Source organism: Mastigoproctus giganteus, chromosome 5 (assembly GCF_048544385.1).
Source record: "Mastigoproctus giganteus isolate SK-2022 chromosome 5, ASM4854438v1, whole genome shotgun sequence".
Classification (NCBI taxonomy): domain Eukaryota; kingdom Metazoa; phylum Arthropoda; class Arachnida; order Uropygi; family Thelyphonidae; genus Mastigoproctus; species Mastigoproctus giganteus.
In genome coordinates, this window is record NC_143579.1 from 78,592,207 (window position 1) to 78,612,441 (window position 20,235).

Genomic DNA, 20,235 nt, shown 5'->3' on the forward strand with positions numbered 1-20,235 from the left:
GTTCCTCTGGGGTTACTTCTACCCATATGCAGTAATTTGCATTTGTCAGTGATAAACTTCAGTTGCCAATGATGATGGAGTTTAACAGATTGCCCATCTACCCAAATTTTCTACATCCTGTTGCAGTAGCACAACTGTTGTAGATGTCTTCGTCATTGTCACCTTTCCTAATTTCTGCCCAAACACTCTCAGTCTACTCATTTGCCATTATTGGATCTGCAGATCAAGACTCTCCAATAATTTTTGCATAAACGATGTTATGTCAGTTTTTAAATCGATCCAGCCAACCGTTGTTACACATAAAATCGTCACATCCAAATTGTTTAGCAAATTTTTCCGCTTGAGGCTTCAAGGTCAGATCGTCTATTGAAAATCCAGCACTTCTTTGTGTGGCGAACCATTGATGCAATGCTTCATCGTTTGTAACCCCGCAATTTCAAAAAAAAATTATTATTTTTTTTTCGGCTATATTCTTTTTCAGTGCTGATATGTAAACATCTTTATTCTTCCACAATGTTGATACACTTGAAGAGGACAAAAAACTTTTTACCCACTTCAACCTTTTTTGCACCACGTTCTAATTCATGAATAATTTCGACTTTTTTGCGAATCTAGAGTCACTTTCTTTTGTTAATAGACATGTTTCCGAAGGAAAGGTTTGTTTCTAACTGATTTTACTTTAAAATGAAAAAGTGATCTGCATACAGAGTTCTTAGAAGTCCCGAAATAAATTTGTGGTTCAGTGAATACAAGACTATCTGTAAATAGGGTAATGCGATATTGTATAGCCCCCATCCTCGGAAGGAAAAGGTCATAAACTGGCCGCTAATCCAATGCAGGTGGTTATAGAGCTAAGTCACCCTTTTCATTTTCATCTATTCCAAGGATTGGATTTTTTTCGACTACCCGTGCAATTAAGAATGTTTGCATAGTTACCAAAATTTGTTTGGTATATCCATGTAGTACACTCGTTATAACAGTGAGCGATTGTATAGGAATATGCATAAATTTAAATCATTATGGCTTTTTGCTCGTTACAGCCACGATCTCGTATAATGGGTGGTGGTATCCATCTGAGAATAAGTAACATTGGTCTTCTCTTCAGGTGAAGCGTTACTTATTCGAAGTAGTGCAATATCGTGGCAACTCGTTGTGAAGGTATTCACAATATGAGATATAACTTGAAACGATGCTGCTTTGCTAATGTTCTGTTCATTCAGATTTGGCTGTATTACTGATGCTTTTGCACTATACTTATACAAAGCCTTGATCTCGTTATTTCCATGCTCATTATAACCAAGTTTTGACTCTCTGTACATAATGGAGTCAAGTGTTTCATGGTATTTCCTTACTACTCCTTCAGTAACTGCAAAAAGAGTATGAAACTTATATCTAATTTGAAGAATTTTATTTTAAGGTTAATTTTATATATGTAAATAATAATAATATGTGGACAATTACCAGCTGTCTTTGCAGTATCACCATCACAATAGGTCACTTCAGTCACAACAACTTGTAAATTAAAAAATAAAAAAAATCTTAAAAATTTTAAGAATTCTATAAAAATAACTCTTAGTTAATGTTTTTGCAGTCACTGAAGAAGTGGTAATAAAATACCACAAATTGTTTGACTCCATTAGGTATACATATTTTCAAATTGGAAATAAACATAATTATACCAACATATGTTTGATATGCTTTATCATCTTCAAACACAGTTTACCTATACACCATGCTGCTCAAGGAATAACTAGGAACCTCCCATGAATCTAAGGATGTTCTTATAGCCAAGGTTTTGCTTACTGCTTTAGCAATTTCTCTTCTATTTTCTTCTCAATTTTAACAAAATCATTTAGCTCCCAGGTATAACTTGGTGTCTACTTCTTGTGTCCCTATTTCTAGAAATCTCTCCATACCTGAATGTAGATGCAAAATATTTATTTAGTTTATCAGCAACTTGAAGAGGAGCATTGATAGTTACTGCATTCACATCTAATGGGCCAATGTTGTTCATCCCTTTTCTTCTAGTATTAATATAAGCAAATAATTCTCTGCTACTTTTCTTTGCATTCTTAGCCAAGCACTCCTCACAATCTGCCTTAGCCTGCCTAACCCCCTTAGTTACTTGATTGTGGACTAATTTGTATTTGCTGTAGGATTCCATCTTCCTTGATATTTTATAATTGTCCCATGCATTTTCCCACTGAAAAGATTTAAAAGCTGCCTTTCACTTTTACGAAAGAAAAATCCCTTTTCCTTACCTTTGACAGTAGTTATCGCATGGTGAGTCACTGCTGATAATCAGATCAAGAGTATCTCTTTCTCTTGTTGCTTCTCTAACATGCTATTGTAGAAAACAGTCATCCAATAAATCCAGAAAATTTCCGCTACTGTATGAGTGACCAACTCAGGTACTAGTCAGTATGTGTAAAATTAAAATCCCCATTATAAGACAGTCTTTTCTTATTTACTAGTCCACTATATTTGTGTGTACAGATGTTTGTTGTACTCGTCACAGTGATTAGGCCTATAACACACTCCTGCTCTCATTTTAGTTTTCAAAGTACTTATGTTACACCAAACTGACTCAACATTGCACTAGTTGCCCACATCATTTGGGTGCACTGCCTTTATTCTATGTGCTCCTTGACAGAGAGCATTACTTCTCACCCCATTCTGTCTCTCCTGTACACATTGTACTCACCATATTCAAACGGCGCCTCCATTGCCAGGTGGGCAGGAGCGGCAGTGCGTAGCACACACTTCTTGATTAGACCGGGGTTTGAGCCCATGACCACCAAATACAGAGGATGCGGAAAGGTCAGGGAATGACCACCGCATATCCCCGGTGCAATTATGGCCTTAGTTGCTAATGCTCCTAAAAAAAACAAATAACAAAACCATATTCAAATTCTGCATTGCTTATGTCTGAGTGGAACCATTTTCCAGCAGCCCTACTATCTCTGCATTTTCTGACTTAATTTGGACTTCAAATTTATTTACTATGTTCCTGACATTAGTGTATAAACAATTATATATGTACCTGTTTTTGATTGTAATAACCCTAACACAACCCATGTATTTGTTTTCCCATGGATCTCCAGCAGGCTTTGTAATTTCCAGCACCTTGCTTTTTAGTGTTCTGTATTATCCAGTAGAAGCAGTGCAAAAACCAGTTTGGCAAACAGTTTGATCAAGACCTTTACAGAGTACACTCTATATCTTTATCTATTAGTGATATTATGCTTCTCATTCATGTTTTGGCTTAGCCTGTTTTCAGTTCCAGGTTTCTTCCTACATTCTTAAAGAATGGGTTAAGCATAGGGATCCACTGTGTCACTCCTTGGTGAAACTTGTAGCCAGCTTCAAGGCCAAGTTCATACCCAGTTATACATGTACACCTGAGTTATGTTTTTAGTATTTTGATGTCCTAGCAGTATGAAACTATACCAGAGAAGGGTTAGGAAATGGAAATATGTATTAGGTAACTTCCTCTCTTACATTAACAACTTTCTCTTATTGTACAAATATTGATATCAACGTAGAACGTATTGAGCATTACAGCTCTGGTTCATACTATTAACAACTTGAATGCAAACATTGACTTCATCCTGGAGAATTGGAGAACAAATCCCTTTTGTGTCTACATACTTGTTAAACTTTAGCAACAACAGTATTTATATATAAATATATGTACAGGAAGAATACTGAATCAGCACAGTCCTGCATTTAAATTCTGACTGTCTTAATACCAAAGCTAGAATTGTAAAAAGGTTGGCTTTCCAGATTTGTAGTCCCATCTGCTGGAAGATGAATTATCTACCATTAAATAGGTTTTAAGAATGGCATCCCCATCAACGTTTTATGAAAGGTTTATGTTGTAAACCATTGTTGTTTATGTTCACAACATAAACAACTGCTTATGTTGCCAATATTCATCTTCCCCACCTCCAGCAGAGAAGATGAATGTTCAACAGAGTATCTTCTCTTCTTTTCATTCACTTGATATCCTTGAACTGAGGAGGATATCACCATTATTACAAGAAAACACCAAGTAAAAATAATCTATTGAGGTAATAGGAATTACTTAAGTAGAATAATGCCTCAGTTCCCCCCCCCCCCACAGAAGTTTGCAATTCAGTTTTTTGGATGGATGCCAAAAAATAAAAAATAATATGGAGTATAACAAAATTTTATCACAAGGAAAACTAAACAAACAGTTGGAGGACCCCAACTGGTAGTTTAGCCCTGAGGAGTGCTAAAAAGTCACCAGGACATTAGATTGATCTCCACAAAAGTGCAGTACATAATAGAGTAAGTGGGTGTAAGCTGTATTGAGTGAAAAATAATACAAAAAAACAAATATCAGTTTATTCAGTTCAAAATAAGGTGTAAATAAAATAACATCAGTTTTACTACAATTTGGTTAACATTTGGAAAACTGTAAACACCGTCTAAGTGGTCAGTCCTTAAAATTTTAATACTATTTGATAAAGATGAATTAAATTACTAATAAAGTGAACTTGCTGAGTTGTTTCTGTCATTGTTTTTTTAGCTGGCTGTTCCTGCAGCAGCAACAGATGAAGATCTGAGAGCAGTAGCAAATTTTCGTAGCAGAGGAAGAATACCAGTATGTATTTAAAAAACTTTTAATTTTATATCTATTTCGCATTTGTGTTAAGCAGGTACAAGCAAAACAATTATGAAATTGATTTACCATAGTTCGGCAACCTGTAGAATACAACACAAATGGAATGAACTTGCTTTTAGAAATAATACATGCTTTAATGTGATGATAATTTTAAAGAAAGAATTATTTTGACTAAAATATCTTGTATATACAGGATGTTTCAGAAGTATGCGCAGAAAATTCTGGAGCATATTCTAGGGCGTAAAATAAAGTGGCGGGGGGAATCACATATATCTGATTCTGAATGGTTATGGAGCTATGGCTATTTGGATTTTAAAAATTGGATATGGGGTTTCAAATGTTAAAAATAATAAAATAAAGTAAATAAGAATAAGCAGACATATACCTAGTTTGAATAAAAATTTCACTAAATACTGTCTACACATTCTTATTTAATTTTTATTTTTTTATATCTACTTTTTACAATTTAAACAGCCATATCATCATATGTTGGAAATCAGACACATTTGTATGACTTTTTTATTTTGAATCCTGGAATACATTGCAAAAATTTTTTATGCACTTTTGAAAAACCTTCTATAATTATATAGATATATATAATTATACAATTCCACCACCATGGTTTTATCATTAATGATAATATCCTTCGTGATTATTATGAAAATTTGTGTGTATAAGTTTTTATGTCCATATGGTCTTAATAACAAATTTTTTAACGAAATATTTTTAAGTAATGGTTGTTTAAACACTAACTATTGTATTTACAAATTATTTCATCTTAGTCATTTCCTCAATGATACCAAACATTGATACAAGCATGGTAATAAAATGTTTTGCCATTGCAGGCATATTTGCCATAATTTCAGCAATATTGTAAGCTCTTGGGATGACATTATTCTTGATGTACACAATATTACTTTTTTTCTTTTCAACATTAAGGACTCTGTATCTTAAAGCCTTAACTTCTTTTATTAATAATTTTAAATTCAAGAATGTCCAGCTTAAACATATCATTCAGGATATCTCGCTTTTTAGAATAGGTAACATCACCACTTACAGCAATGAATATTGCATCATTAAATTTGTGCATTGCTGGTTTGATAAAATTCCTTGGCATCATTTGCTTAATAATTGTAATAGTTTTCTCGCATTGAATAGCAATTTTAGATTCAATATTCATCACTGTTTCAGCTATGAATCTCCTATTGGACTTAAAATATAAAACATTAGCTACCAACTTAGGCAATTTGCAGCTTTCAGATCCTCCATGTCACTGCAATAATCGCATATATCCTTTCGTAGATCAACATTATGGACATATGCTGTGCTGCCACTTTATTAGGTACACCCCTGCTGTGCACACACATGGTCTGTCCTACAACGTTGAAAGTCACATGACAAGAGTTGTGGATATAAATGCAGCAAACAACCTTTCTAGTATCAGTTAAGCGTACAAACCATAGCAAGAATGGGGAAAAGGAGTGATCTAATGAACTTCGAATGTGGCATGGTAGTAGGTGCAAGATGTGCTGGACAAAGCATCTCTGAAACGGCAGTTCTCCTGAACTTTTCTTGCACCACAGTTTTGAGGGTGTATCGAGAGTGGTGCAACGAACAGAAATCCTCTCAAAGGCACTCCTGTGGAAGAAAATTGCTTGTTGATGAGAGAGAGGTCAGAGGAGGATGGCTAGAATTGTGCAAGCAAACAGGCAGGCCACAATGTCGTGCATCACATCAAAATACAACCTTGGTGTGCAGAACAAAATATCGTAACTGACCACTAGTCGCACTTTGTTGCGAATAGGCTATAACAGCCGACGGCCACATCACGTACTTTTGTTATCAATGAAGAACAAGAGAGCACACCGCCTGTGGGTACAGCAACACCAGCACTGGACTATCAAGGATTGGAAAACAGTTGCTTGGTCTGACGAGTCGAAGTTCCTGGTGCATCATGTTGATGGCAAGCTCAGAATTTGGCAAAAACGGCATGAATCCATGGACCTGTCGTGTCTGGCGACTACTCTGCAAGCTAGTGGGGGCAGTGTTATGGGTGGGAAATGTTTTCTTTGCACACGTTGGGTCCATTGATACCCATAGATTCACGTCTGAATGCCACATCGTACCTAAACATTGTTTCTGACCAAGTGCATCCATTCATGTTGAAGTTTATCCTGTCAGATGGTTACTTCCAGCAGAATAATGTGCCGGTGCACAAAGCCCGAATCACTATGGAATTGTTCCAGGAACATGACAATGACTTTTCTTTGCTGCAGTCTGTGGATCTCAATCCTATTGAACATCTTTGGGATGAGCTGGAAAGGACTGTTTGCTGCAGGCCTACACCTCCGTCGAATCTCAAGGAACTGCGTGACACTCTCGTGTCTGCATGGTACTCCATTCCTGCACGTTTTCAGCATCTTGTTCAATCCATGCCTAGTCAAATTCAGGCTGTTTTGAAGGCTAAAGAAAGATCAACATGCTACTAGGCAGCACAGTGTATTATCACATCTTGCTCAAAGCTTGCATGGAAAAAGGATTCAAATTCAGGCCAATCCCTAAAGCTTATTTAAATAACATCTACAAAGATCTGTATCTCAATATCTTGCATTTTTGCAATAAATTAGCATACAAATATATGATACCTCATGAAGCATTTCAAAATTGGATAAACATTGTATACCAAGACATTGTAAAAACAGTTTCTGAGGCTTATAATCTTTATAATAATCTGCACATGAAGTATTCTTATCTTAAAAAACCCATTTTGGATTTACAGCAGAACTTTATCATCACCCCAGTGGATAAGGCTTCTAACAACTTTGCTATTTTTTGCAAACAGTTCTATTATACCACTCTTAAAAAGGCAGTTGATAGCACTACTTTTCTATGTTGTTATCTTGGCATTAACACAACTTAGTGTCAGTGTTTTGTCAGTGTAAGTTATTACTAAATTTATATTTAAATTGTTCAAAAATTAAATTCATAAAAAATTAATTCATAAATGAGCTCAAAAATGAATAAATTTTTGTTTAATATGCTATGTAGCTGTGGCCAGAGAGTTGAATAACTTCATTGTAATTTTCTCACAAAGTCCAACTCCTACATCCAAGCTATGTAAATAGAGTATTGTCAGTTGTGGTAATGTATAGTGGGGACTTTGAGCATCCTGTTTCCAAAGTAACTTTGAAACCCATCAGAAACCTTGAAAACATTTAGATAATGGGCAGTGATGAAGCTATGACATGCCCTGCAAGCCAATGGTAGATTATTACATTGTTAAAGAAAATTCTTAAAATTAAAACTGGATGGTAACATTGAATAAATAACCTGGGCAGAACAAGGTTATATGAACAGTAAATGTCTTAAGTTTAGCATTATGAGAAATTGATTGATATATAATGTCAGAAACTGGATGTAATAAGATTAGCTAAACCAAATAGAAAGGAGGAGGAAGTACCTAGAAGGGTTTACGCTGTACTGGAAAAGTAAGTGATGAATGGAATTGATTTTTTTGTATCTAGAGTAATAATAAAAGAATAGTTATAAGATATGATAAATGAAAGGATTGTTGAAATGACTATTTAAATGTGAGAGCAGTATATTTTCAGCTTTTTGCACTATAACAGGGAAGGGGGAAAAAGCAGACATTTGAATTGTCCTAGGACATAAACTATTAACTATTCCTAATTCATGAAGGGGGGGATCAAAAGGTGACATGACTAATTACAGACCTGTTAACTTAACATTTGTTCCAGGGAAAATAATGGAGTCACTGGTTAAAGAATTAATGCAGGTCCGTTTGGACAGGCAATCACAGTATGGATTTGTCAAGGGGCATTCTTGTTTAACCATTCTGATAGGTTACTGTGATGCAGTGACCAAGGAACTGGATGCAAAAAATAATTTTTGCATCATATATTTGGATTTCAGGAAGGCTTTTGATACTATTGCATGTAAGAGGATGTACGAACTGGAGCAATGTGCATTAAGGGCAAGTTACTGCTATGATTAATGGAATGGTTAAGTGGAAGGAGACATAGTGGTTATCAATCGGCACTGCTATCATTGAACTAACGTTATTAATGGAGTTCCCCAGGGTTCAGTGCTGGTTCCATTGTTGTTTTCGATATTTATCAATGAAATTGATGAAGTTATATTAGATTATGTCTAAGTTTGCAGATGATACAAAGGGTTGGCAAGGTGGTTAACGACAGTCAATCATGGTGAGCTACTGCAACAGTATCTAGGGAAATTGGGTTGATGGGTTGAGAAATGGCAGTTGAAGTTTAACATTGATAAATGCAAGGTACTGCACATAGGTAGCAGTAATTCCAGAGTAACTTATCAACTGTGTGGTACTAAACTCAGGGTGGTGGAGAATGAAAAAGACTTGGAGGCAATTGTGCAGTCAGACATGAAATTCCCTGACATGCTGCCAGGACAGTTCATAGTGTTTTGTCAGTGATATACAGAAACTTTGCTAGCAGGAATAAGGAGGTGATTATCCCTTTGTATACAGGTCTGGTGGTCTCACTTTAGAAAGGATGTAGATTTGCCGGAATGGGTGCAGAGAAGGGCAACCTGATTGGTGAAGGGAACAGAAGGATGGGGTTACCTAGAAAGGATTCAGTTCTGCAAATTGCAGCTTCTGGAGACTTAGGCACCTGTGGGTGACCTGATTGAGGTTTCTAAGACCTTGAATGGATTGAGTAAGCTGAATGTGAATGGCAATTTTCCCGTTGCTGAGACTGCACACATGAGGGGACATAAATTTAAGTTAAGGATGGTTGCAGGATGAATGTACTGAAATTTGCCTTCAGCCAGGAGGTGGTTGATTGTTGCTACAGTCTTCCATCTGTTTTTGTGGAAGTGAGTGGTTTGAATAAATTCAAGGACTAATGATAACAAAGGATAAATTCAAGAACTAGACAAATTCTTGGAATATAAGCTTGCTTTCTTGCATCATTTGCCACTACTACTATTACCAACAACAGGTCAGTTATAATGGGAGATTTTAATGGTTAACTGGATGGGCTTGAACGAGAATAAATTTTGAGTGTGGAAGAAAAAATACTAAAGGACAAAGACTTTTTTAAACTTGTAACAAAAATGCCCTAAAAAAAATAGGAAATATCTGGTTCATAAAAAAAGGGACAGCCACAAAATTACTAGATATAGTTGGAATTGAATGCTTGAATGTATAATTGATTTCTTTCTGATAGTGAGGGAATGGATGAAAAAACTGGATTTACAGCAGAACTTTATCACTGCTACACTTCATTTCCATTGAAGTGTAGCAGGTTTTTAGCATGGTTTCTTCATTGCAACCGACATCACATAAAAAGTGATGTCGGTTGCAATGAAGGGTGATCATATACTGCTGATGACCAAGTTCATGACTATGAAACTGGGGATTTAGTTTCATAGAATTAAAGAAAAATAAGAAAACATCTGCAATGCTCAGAAAAGGGAAGGAAATATGAAAAAAAAAATTTTTTAAATATAATGGGAGTTGCAGAACAGCTTCATGGTAGGACAAGAAAAATGAGAGAGAGTGCGTGAGAGAAAGCCTGGAGTTTGATTTTAATGGCTTCTTTCATTAAGCGAACAAAACTTATTGTTGAAATCATAAAAGATGCCATTAAACCAAAACCGGTCACTTAAAAAAATTATGAAAAATATGAACATTGAAAATAGAGAAGAAATGTAGGGAAGCACTGGAGAGATGTATTTGGAAACAGAATTATGTAGAGGATGGTTAGAAATGAAAGAGGAGTAAATGAGAAATTGGAATAATTAAGAGCATAAGTACAGTTCAGGCCTTAGTCTCCTAAGCCCATTCTTCTAATGCTTATATATTTTTAAGTTGATCTCAAACACAAACTAGGGCTGAAGTCTGTGGTATTTTTTGAATAATTGCATGTGTTTCTACAGTGCTAAGTCACCCAAGGAGGAAGGAATGTAGTATACGTAGCCAAAACTATGGATTGGATTTGATTTGAGGAAGGTCATTGATATATCTTGTGAGCATAAAATAACTTTCCATGATGAATTAAAATTTTTTTTTAGATGTTGTTTAATCATCATGCAAAAGTTCATGAAATGCAAATTTTACATATTGGGTACTGATTAATAAAGAAATGTGCACGATAGGTTGGATGAATGTTGTGAACACTATTTTAATTGCTCTGAAATGACTAATAATCAAAAATTTGTTATTATATAAATATGATTCTGCTGTCCCGGGATACCTATTAGAGAGATAAAAATGAAGAACAGTTTTTTTTCCGGCGCTTTACTAAGTACTTATTCCCCCTTCTGAAAACATTTAAAAGTGTGTACATAATGCCCCTAGTAGTGGTAGGCAAACAGTTCCTGTTTGCAGAAAATATCTGAAACTGTTCAAGAAATTACTTCACCATAAAGTTTAAACATTTACAGTGTATTTGGAGAATTCTACAGATGATAGTTTTAAAAGTCACAAGTGAGGCCAAACATTAAAGTTACATCCATGTAAGATCAAAACTGCTTGGTCAATAACTCCAAAATGATCAAGTAGGATGGATTTTGTTAACATTTGTTTATCAAGGTAAAATGAAAACCTAGACTTAGCTAGCTAATGTGTTTGAATAAATGAGACTCATTTCTAAAGAATTCCCATTCTTATTGAAATTCCTCTCTGTGATGAAAAGGTTACTGTATGATTTCACAATTTTTGATTGATCTTTTTTTCTTTGGGGAAGAATTTTAAGTAAATCAGGCAGCCTTGACAGAAGTGCTACTTCATTTCCATTGAAGTGTAGCATGGTTTTTAGCATGGTTTCAGCAATTCTGCATTGGTATAAATGATATAAATGATCTGTGCAAAGCCCAATTTAAATCCCATTGACTTCTGATTATGGGATTTTTTGAAGCTTCATTGCCAAATGGTCACTTTCTCAGATGGTTTGGAAATGTTTCAACCACTGATATTACCAAATGCAATTCATGGATTATTTCTGTTCCATTTTCTCCATTCTGACACAAAACTTGATGCACTTATAATGATTGCAGCAGAAGCCTAAGATGTGAATTTCAATGTGTGCTATGGATGGTTTGATGGAGGGAGAAATGACCTGAACCAGTAATGTGGGTGCCTTTTCTCTATACTTGCTCATCACCTTGCTGCTCTACTGCTTCCATAATTCTTGTATGTTTGTGGCTAAAAGTTTTATTGCTGCTTTGTAGTTGTTAATTGTTTAGTAAATCAAGTGTCCTTTCCTAGCTTAAACTATTTCAGTTTTAAATGTATATGTAAACAGTCAGCATCTTAACATAAAATACCAGCAAAACATTAGATGTATTACTTTTTCTGCCTTGGCCTGTAACCACAGTATCATTTGAATTAGTTAAAGTTTGAGTGATTGAGTTGAAGTTTTTATTTAGTACTTACAACAAAGTACAATAAAAAAAATAATAAACTATTTCACCCCAATAACTGGATATCATGTAAAAATCAAATCTGAAGAGTTGGTTTTAAAATTACTTCCACTACCACTTTTTTTAGGAATTATTATTTTGGCATTGCAACATTATTTTAATTATCATAAATTAGAGGCCTTCAAAATCTTGTGTAATTTAAAAATATCCTTTAGCTCCGTTATATGGTAATTTTTTTAAAAATGCTTTCTTTTTTTTTTTTTATAATTGAAATTTTGAGATTTGTACTAACTATTTTAGGTTCTTTCTTGGATACATCGTGAAAGTCAGGCAACCATTACCCGCTGTGGTCAGCCCTTAGTAGGCGTTAGTGGAAAGCGTAGCAAGGATGATGAAAGATATATTCAGATGATTATGGATGCAAATGCTCAGTCTCATAAAATATTTATTATGGATGCTAGGCCAAGTGTAAATGCTGTTGCCAATAAAGTATGTATTTTTTAATACTTTTGTTGAATTTGTTTGTAATGCCTGCAAAGATCCATTGCATGATAACCTTCCACTTGCCTTCTGTTTTCACAAGCAAAATAATAATTTTTTTTTTTTTTTTTTATTGCATTTCTGAGTAGGAGTTTAACAATATTACTTTTTTTTTTTTTTATTGCATTTCTGAGTAGGAGTATAACATGACAGACCTGAATGAGTTTGATAGCAAACTCATTGGCAAATATGTGTGGATCTGAGATCATGAGACTAGAAATTTACAAAGAAAGAGGATGAGATTTCAGATATTCACCAAAATTCCTTTGCATGATATATAAGTTGCTCAATACAAAGTATTCTGGTCATCTCATATCACATACTGTTTTTCATTTCACCACAGAAATTAATTTGGAAATGTTCATCATTAAAATTCACTTTCAGCATAACTATTAATGCATGTAAAGTTGCATGTATGATACTGTTACTTTCCTGTCAGGCACATTGAATGTTTTTTTTTTTTTTTTCGTCGATGAGTGCTGTACAGTTTATTTAAACTTTTGAGTTAGAAATGTTTATTTTGGCACAAAGGAAATTCCTACTTTGGAAAAATTAAATAGAATCATATACATCATGATAAAAGCAGTCATTTTTACAACTTACTTGAATCCATATTTTCCTGAAGGAGAATAATCACATTACATATATCAGTATGTTGGATAGAGGGATTGTGAAAGCAGGATCTCACAATTCCCTTATCCAACCAAGAGGTATTATTCAAGATCAGGTGAACTGATGAACTCAGTGACAGAATTAAAATTCCTGGGATGATTATAAATTATCAAGGGGTTGGGCAATAAGTACAAACTTGTCTAATCAAGTTACTCATGGGGTTATATAGGCTAAGGCTGAATATGAGAAATCCTTGGCAAGAGTGCAAAGTAAAGCATCAAGGAAGTCTTGCATATATTAACAGTAGGAGGGAAAGATGAATCACAAATTGTCTACTAGACATGAATTTCAAGAGTATGTATGTAGATAAACTAAGGAGATGGGCTGGAAAATGGCAGTTGAGGTTTGGCACTGGTAAATGCTTTGTTTGGGTAGTAGTAATCCCAGAATAGAATACCAAACCTCAAGGCAGTTGATAAGGAAAAAGATATTGTGGAGAAATTCTCTGAACAACACAAACAGGCTTCTATAACAACTCGTGGGGTTTTGTCAATGATATATAGCAACTTTTCCAGCAGTGACAAAGAAGTGATCATCCTATTGTACACAGAGGCAAAACCTGGAATATGGTATGCAGATTTGTAAACCTCATTTCAAGGACATGATCTGTTGGAAAGAGTACAGAAAAGAGTAGCGAGATTAGTTGTGGGAACAAAGGATGTTCTTACCAGGGAAGATTGCAGTTCTGTATGAGGGGCATTCAATAAATAGTCTATCTAAGGTACTTATAGTTATATTTCAGTGATTCATGATTTATCATGTTTCTGCATATCAACTTGAATCATTCTAATTTTGATTCCACTGTTTTTAAGTTGTACTGCTGTAACAGAAAGAAGGAAGACACCTCTATCGAATTATGGATTTGCTGAAATTGGAGCATCATTCAGTCATCAAGTCACCAAAGAAGGAAATGGGACAAAGGCCATTCATGAAAGAATGGTGGCTGTGTATGGCAACAGTGCACCTTCAGAGTAACAGGTGAAATTCTGGTCAAAATAGTTCAAGTGGGGTAGAGAGTCTATTGAAGATGATCCATATCCAGGAAGGCTTCTGACAATGGCTCCAGAAATGTGCCAAACCTTGTGCTGAATGACAGACATTTAAAGGTATCCCAAATCTCTAGGGAATATGACATAACTGAGGGAGCAGTTATAACCATCCTCCATGAGCATTTGGGGATGACTAAGGTCAGTACAAGGTGGGTCCCCAGATTTCTGACCCCTGTGCAGAACCAGTTCAGAGTACAGTGTTGCTAGGAGAATTTAGAGCTTTATTGAATTGGTCAGAATTGTTGTTGGTGATGAAACATGGGTTCATCACTGGGATCCTGAGACAAAGCAAGAATCAATGCAATGGAGGCACAAGGGTTCTCCTGCACCCAAAAAATTTTGGACACAACCATCAGCTGGCAAGATTATGGCCACCATTTTTTTGGAATGTTGAGGGAATTTTGTACGTTCACTCCTTGGAACAGTCACTGGGGAGTCGTGTATCCCTACTGTACAATCTAAATGATGCCATAAAGGAAAAATGCTGTGGAAAACTTTCCAGAGGTGTGCTGCTTCTTCAGGACAAATGCACCAGTGCACAGGTCACATGCTGTTGCTGCTGCTGCTGCTGCTTTGAGAGACTGACTTTACAGAATTTTATCGTACACCTTGCAGTCTGGATCTGGCGCCCAGTGACTAATTCCTGTTTCAACACCAAGAAAATCATATGTGGACGTTGCTTTGCTGATGATAATGAACTGAAGTTTGCTGTTTCTGCATTCTTTGATTGAGATGATGACAAAGAATTTTATTTGTCTGTTATTTTCTTATTGCCAACGAAATGGACAAGTGTGTTGAAGTTCAGGGCAGTTATGTTGAAAAATAAACAGATTTTTGCCTCGATCTCATTTCCTTCATAGGTAGGTAGATAATTCATTGAACACTCCTTGTAAATTGCATTCTTGAGAAACTAGGCATCTGTTTTGACTTAAATGAAGTGTATAAGGCTTTAAAAGGGTTAAGTAAACTAAATGCTGATGGCATTTTTACTCTTTCTCGGTTAAAACACAGAAGGGAGCATAGATTTAAAGTGGAAAAGAGTGGTTGCAGATTAGATGTGCAAAAATTTGCATTCAGTCAAAGGTAGTTGGAGCAATCTTCCACCGAGTGTTGTGGAGGGGGATAGTATTTTGAGTAAATTTATGGAAGGTGTGGTAAAATTATTGGAAGGGATGGTAACCCCCCCCCTTTTTTTTTGCTGTATACGTTTTGCTTTCTTGCATCATACAAGGTGTGGCTATTAAATAATGAGACTATTTCAATAAAATAAATATAATGAAATATTTCGTATCTTACAAGTTATCCTCTTGAAAATAATGGCCTTGTGCTTGTACACACACTGTACCATACATTTCTTTCAGCAAGCACAGAAACATTTTTGGAAGTCGTTTTCTGTAAGCTCTTTTAACACTTCAATCATTTTTTTCTGAATGTCTTCAGTAGACTGAAGACTTTCAGGTGTACTTAGAGGGCTCTCTTAAGTACACTCTTCAGTTTAAGGAAGAAAAAGTCAAATGGCTAGGTCTGGTGAGTAAGTTGCATGTTCATGCACAGAGAAGATTTTTTTTTTTTTCCCGGCCAGAAACTGGTGAACAGTGAGTGTGTTGTGCGCTGCAACATTGTCTTGATGGAGCATTCAACCATCCTTCCACAATTCATCTCTTTTCTTTCAAATTTTTTCACACAGCCTTGTCAGCACTTCAATGTAGTATGTTTGATTGACAGTGTGATTTGGTGTGACATATTCAACCATAATAATTCCTTTAATATTGAAGAAAACAAGAAGCATGTTTTTGATCTTGATTTTGACATGCTTTTTGGTCTGGGGGGATTGTTTTATTTTCCATTGCATTGACTGTCTTTTAGTTTCTGGGTCCTACTGGAACAGCCGACTTTCATTGCAAGTAATTACAGTACTCAAAGTCTGAATCTTCAATTTTTTTTCAAAACATCTTCATAAACTTGGAGTCTTCTCATTCCTAAAATTTCAGTTAAAATTTGGCCAATTTTTTTTTTTTTTTTTTTTTTGTCCAATTGAGTTCTGAAGCAACCATTCTAATGCTACTGTATGCCTGTTTACTCTATAGGTGAACAGTAGGGCAAACCTGAAGTAGTTTTCTTCAATTACCATTATTTCAATTTTATAATTTTTGAAGTCATTGTCTTTTTTTTTCTTTTTTTTTTATCCAGCTAAATAAAAAAAATAAAAAAATAAAAAATAAATTGATTTTTATTTCAAGTAATTTTTTTTTTTTTAATGATCTCTATTTTATTGTGGATAGTTTTCCTGATGAAGAAAGAACAAGAATGGAAAAGCAAAGAACAACTATATTTTCTGATTGTATGGAAGGCAGAGAATCTGGTTCCCAAACATTTCAGAATTAAAGATCCATTCAAAATGTATGCATCAAGAAAGTCATCCACAATGTCAAACAGGAACTCACAATTGCTGGCAAATAGCCAACCAAGAAGGTATCAAAAACAATGTATGTCTACTGTGTTTCCCATCATCCAAATAGTAGTAGTAGTAGTGGCATGTAATGCAAGAAAGCAAATGTATGAGCTTATGCAGCATCAGCCAACAAAAAAAAAAAAAAAAAATCGCACCATTCTCTCCAAATGCCTGTCCAGTTCCTCCTTAAATTTATTCAACCTATCAACTTCCACAACGACAGATGGAAGTTTGTTCCAGCAATTAACCACCCGCTGGCTAAAGGCAAATTTCCGCACATCTATTCTACATCTGTCTTTTCTTAATTTGAATTTATGCCCCCTTAGGTTCGTAATCTGAACAAGTGGAAGGATCCCATCAGAATTCAGCGTGCTCAACCCATTCAAGGCCTTATATACCTCAATCAGATCACCGCGCAGGTGCCTAGTCTCCAGCCACTGCAATTTGCAGAACTTAAGCCTCTCTTGGTAAGAGGATCCCTTCATTCCCCTCACCAATCTTGTTGCCCTTCTCTGTACACGCTCGACCAAATCTACATCCTTCCTAAAATGAGGCCTCCAGACCTGTACGCAGTACTCAAGGCGTGGCCTGACCATTGCCTTATACAGAGGGATAATCACCTCCTTTTCCCTGCTAGCAAAATTCCTATATATCATTGACAAAACCCCATGACCTGCCCTGGCAGCCTGTCTGCATTGCTCAGAAAACTTCATATCTGCCTGCACAATTACTCCCAGGTCTTTTTCATTTTCTACCACCTTAAGTGTAGTACCACACAGTTGGTACGTTTCTCTGGGGTTACTTCTACCCATATGCAGTACTTTGCATTTGTCAAGGTTAAACTTCAGTTGCCACTTCTTAGCCCATCTGCCCAAATTATCTAGATCCTGTTGCAGTAGCACACTGCCATTACTGTCATTAACAACTCTGCCAACCTTTGTATCATCTGAAAACTTCGACATTAAGCCTGATATACCTTCATCAATATCATTGATAAATATACAAAACAACAGTGGACCTAACACCGAACCCTGTGGGACACCACTAATAACATTATTCCAAGAAGAGCAGCACCCATTGATTACCACCCTCTGTCTTCTCCCACTTAACCATCCTTTTATCCATTGTAGCAACTTACCCTTAATACCATTCTGCTCCAATTTGTACAATAGTCTTCCATGCGCAACAGTGTCAAAAGCTTTCCTGAAATCCAAATGTATGATATCAAAATTATTTTTTGCATCCAGTTCCTTTGTAACCACATCATAATATCCTATCAAATTTGTCAGACAAGACTTTCCCTTAACAAACCCATGCTGTGTCTGAATTATTGCTGCAGTCTTGTCTAGATGATCCTGCAATGCATCTTTAACCAGTGACTCCAGTATTTTACCTGGAACAGAAGTTAAACTAACTGGTCTGTAATTACTCGTGTCACCCTTCGATCCCCCTTTGTGAATTGGGGATACATTTGCACATCTCCAGTCCGTGGGAACCTCCCCTGAGTCCAAGGATGCTCTCATAATTATGGCTAAGGGTTTGCTTAGTTGCTTTGCCGCCTCCTTTAATATAACTGGATAGATCCCATCCACCCCCAAGGTGCTTTTCTTACGTTTAACTTCAACAATTTCTCTTCCGCTTTGCTCTCAGTTATTACAAAATTATTAAGTATCTTGCTACAATTTGATAACCTTCTGCCATTTTCAAACCTTAATAATTCCTCATGTGTGAATGTAGATGCAAAATACTCATTCAGTTTGTTTGCTATCTGAGCAGGATCATCAACAGTCGAACCATCGATGTCAAGTGGACCAATCAGATTCATCCCCTTCCTTTTAGAGTTTATATAAGTAAAGAAATCCTTGCTGTTTTTCTTAGCATCTTTTGCCAAGGATTTCTCGTAATCTGCCTTCGCCTGCCGAACCTCCTTTGTCACCTGATTACAGATTAACTTATATCTGCCATAGGCTTCTGAGTCGCTTGATAATTTATATGCATCCCATGCATTTTTCTTCTCTGTTACGAGTCTCATTAGTTCATTTGACAACCATTTAGGCCTAAACCTTGAACAATATTTCTTAATAGGTATGAAACTTTTAGTAGCTTCCACGATTAATTCCTTGAATGCTTCCCACTTAGAATTTACTGTTGGTAACATCGTCAGTTGATCCCACTGTACAGAATTTAAAAACTGTCGGAGACCACTGTACTCGCCTTTACGGAAGCAAAAACCCTTTCCTTTACCCCTGATGGTAATTAAATCTTTAAGTAAATACCACGTCAGTACACTGTGATCACTGCCACCTAGTGGTTCTTTTATCTGCAAATTCCTAATATATGAATGATCACTGCTGATAACCAGATGAAGAGTATTACTTTCTCTGGTTGCCTCTCGAACATGCTGCTGCAGAAAACACTCATCCAATAAATCCACAAAAGTCTGACTAGTGTGTGAGTGCCCAACCCACAAGTTCCAGTCAATATCTGGGAAGTTAAAATCCCCCATTATAAGACATTCCGATTTACTAGCCCACTCTATTTCTCTGTACAATTGTTCATTGTACTCATTCAAGTCATTAGGCCTATAACACACTCCTACTCTTATTTTTGCTTTCGCAGTGCTTATGTCACACCAAACTGACTCAACAGTGCACTGTTCATCTATATCAACTGGATGCACTTCTTTTGATTTTATGTTTTTCTTTATTAACAGCATAACACCTCCTCCTTTCCTATCCTGTCTATCCTTTCTGTACACATTGTACTCCCCAAATTCCAGTTCGGCATTCCTTATATCTGTGTGACACCATGTCTCTGATATCCCAACAATATCCGCCTTTGATGTCTTGACCAACACTTCAAATTCATCAAATTTATTTACTATACTTCTAGCATTGGTATACATACAAGTATACATGCACCTATTCTTATTCTTAGTTACTCTAACACATCCCATATACCCACCTGTTTCACGATGACTGCCATCCGTCCCTGAAACCCCCAACACCCCTCACTCCAGGTCGCTACTTATTCTAATAGAAGTTGTGCAAGAATCACCTTCACCTCTGCCTACGGCTACTGTTAAACTATTAGTCCTTGTATCCCCCCAAGCTATCAGTTTTCCGACCCACCTAACACTGCCTCGATAGCATCAGCAAATATTCTTGCACCCTTTCTATTTAAGTGTATCCCATCCCTGTAGAAGCAGTCTCTCCTGTTAACAAGTGCAGTCAAGGCTGAAAAAAATTTTATCCCTTGAGCCTTGCACAATCTTTCCAGGGCCGAATTGATCGACAAGGCTCTCATCATATACTCCCTCCTATCGTGTCTGGGCAGAATTGCAGACACTTTCAAACTCAACCCTAATTCTTGGCTTTTTTTCATCAGTGACCTGTACTTGTTAAGTAATTCTGCCGGTCTCCTACTCTTAATATCATTAGTGCCAACGT

The 20,235-nt window shown here is 36.1% G+C and overlaps 1 protein-coding gene across 1 annotated transcript in view; it reads left to right on the forward strand.

The window, feature by feature from the left end:
* Positions 1-20,235, forward strand: part of mtm (phosphatidylinositol-3-phosphate phosphatase) — a 211,435-nt gene that overhangs the window by 112,207 nt on the left and 78,993 nt on the right. The window contains exons 7-8 of the mRNA XM_090373306.1: positions 4,556-4,630; positions 12,374-12,562. Coding sequence (XP_090229432.1) covers positions 4,556-4,630; positions 12,374-12,562 — 264 coding nt within the window. The remainder of the gene's footprint in view (positions 1-4,555; positions 4,631-12,373; positions 12,563-20,235) is intronic.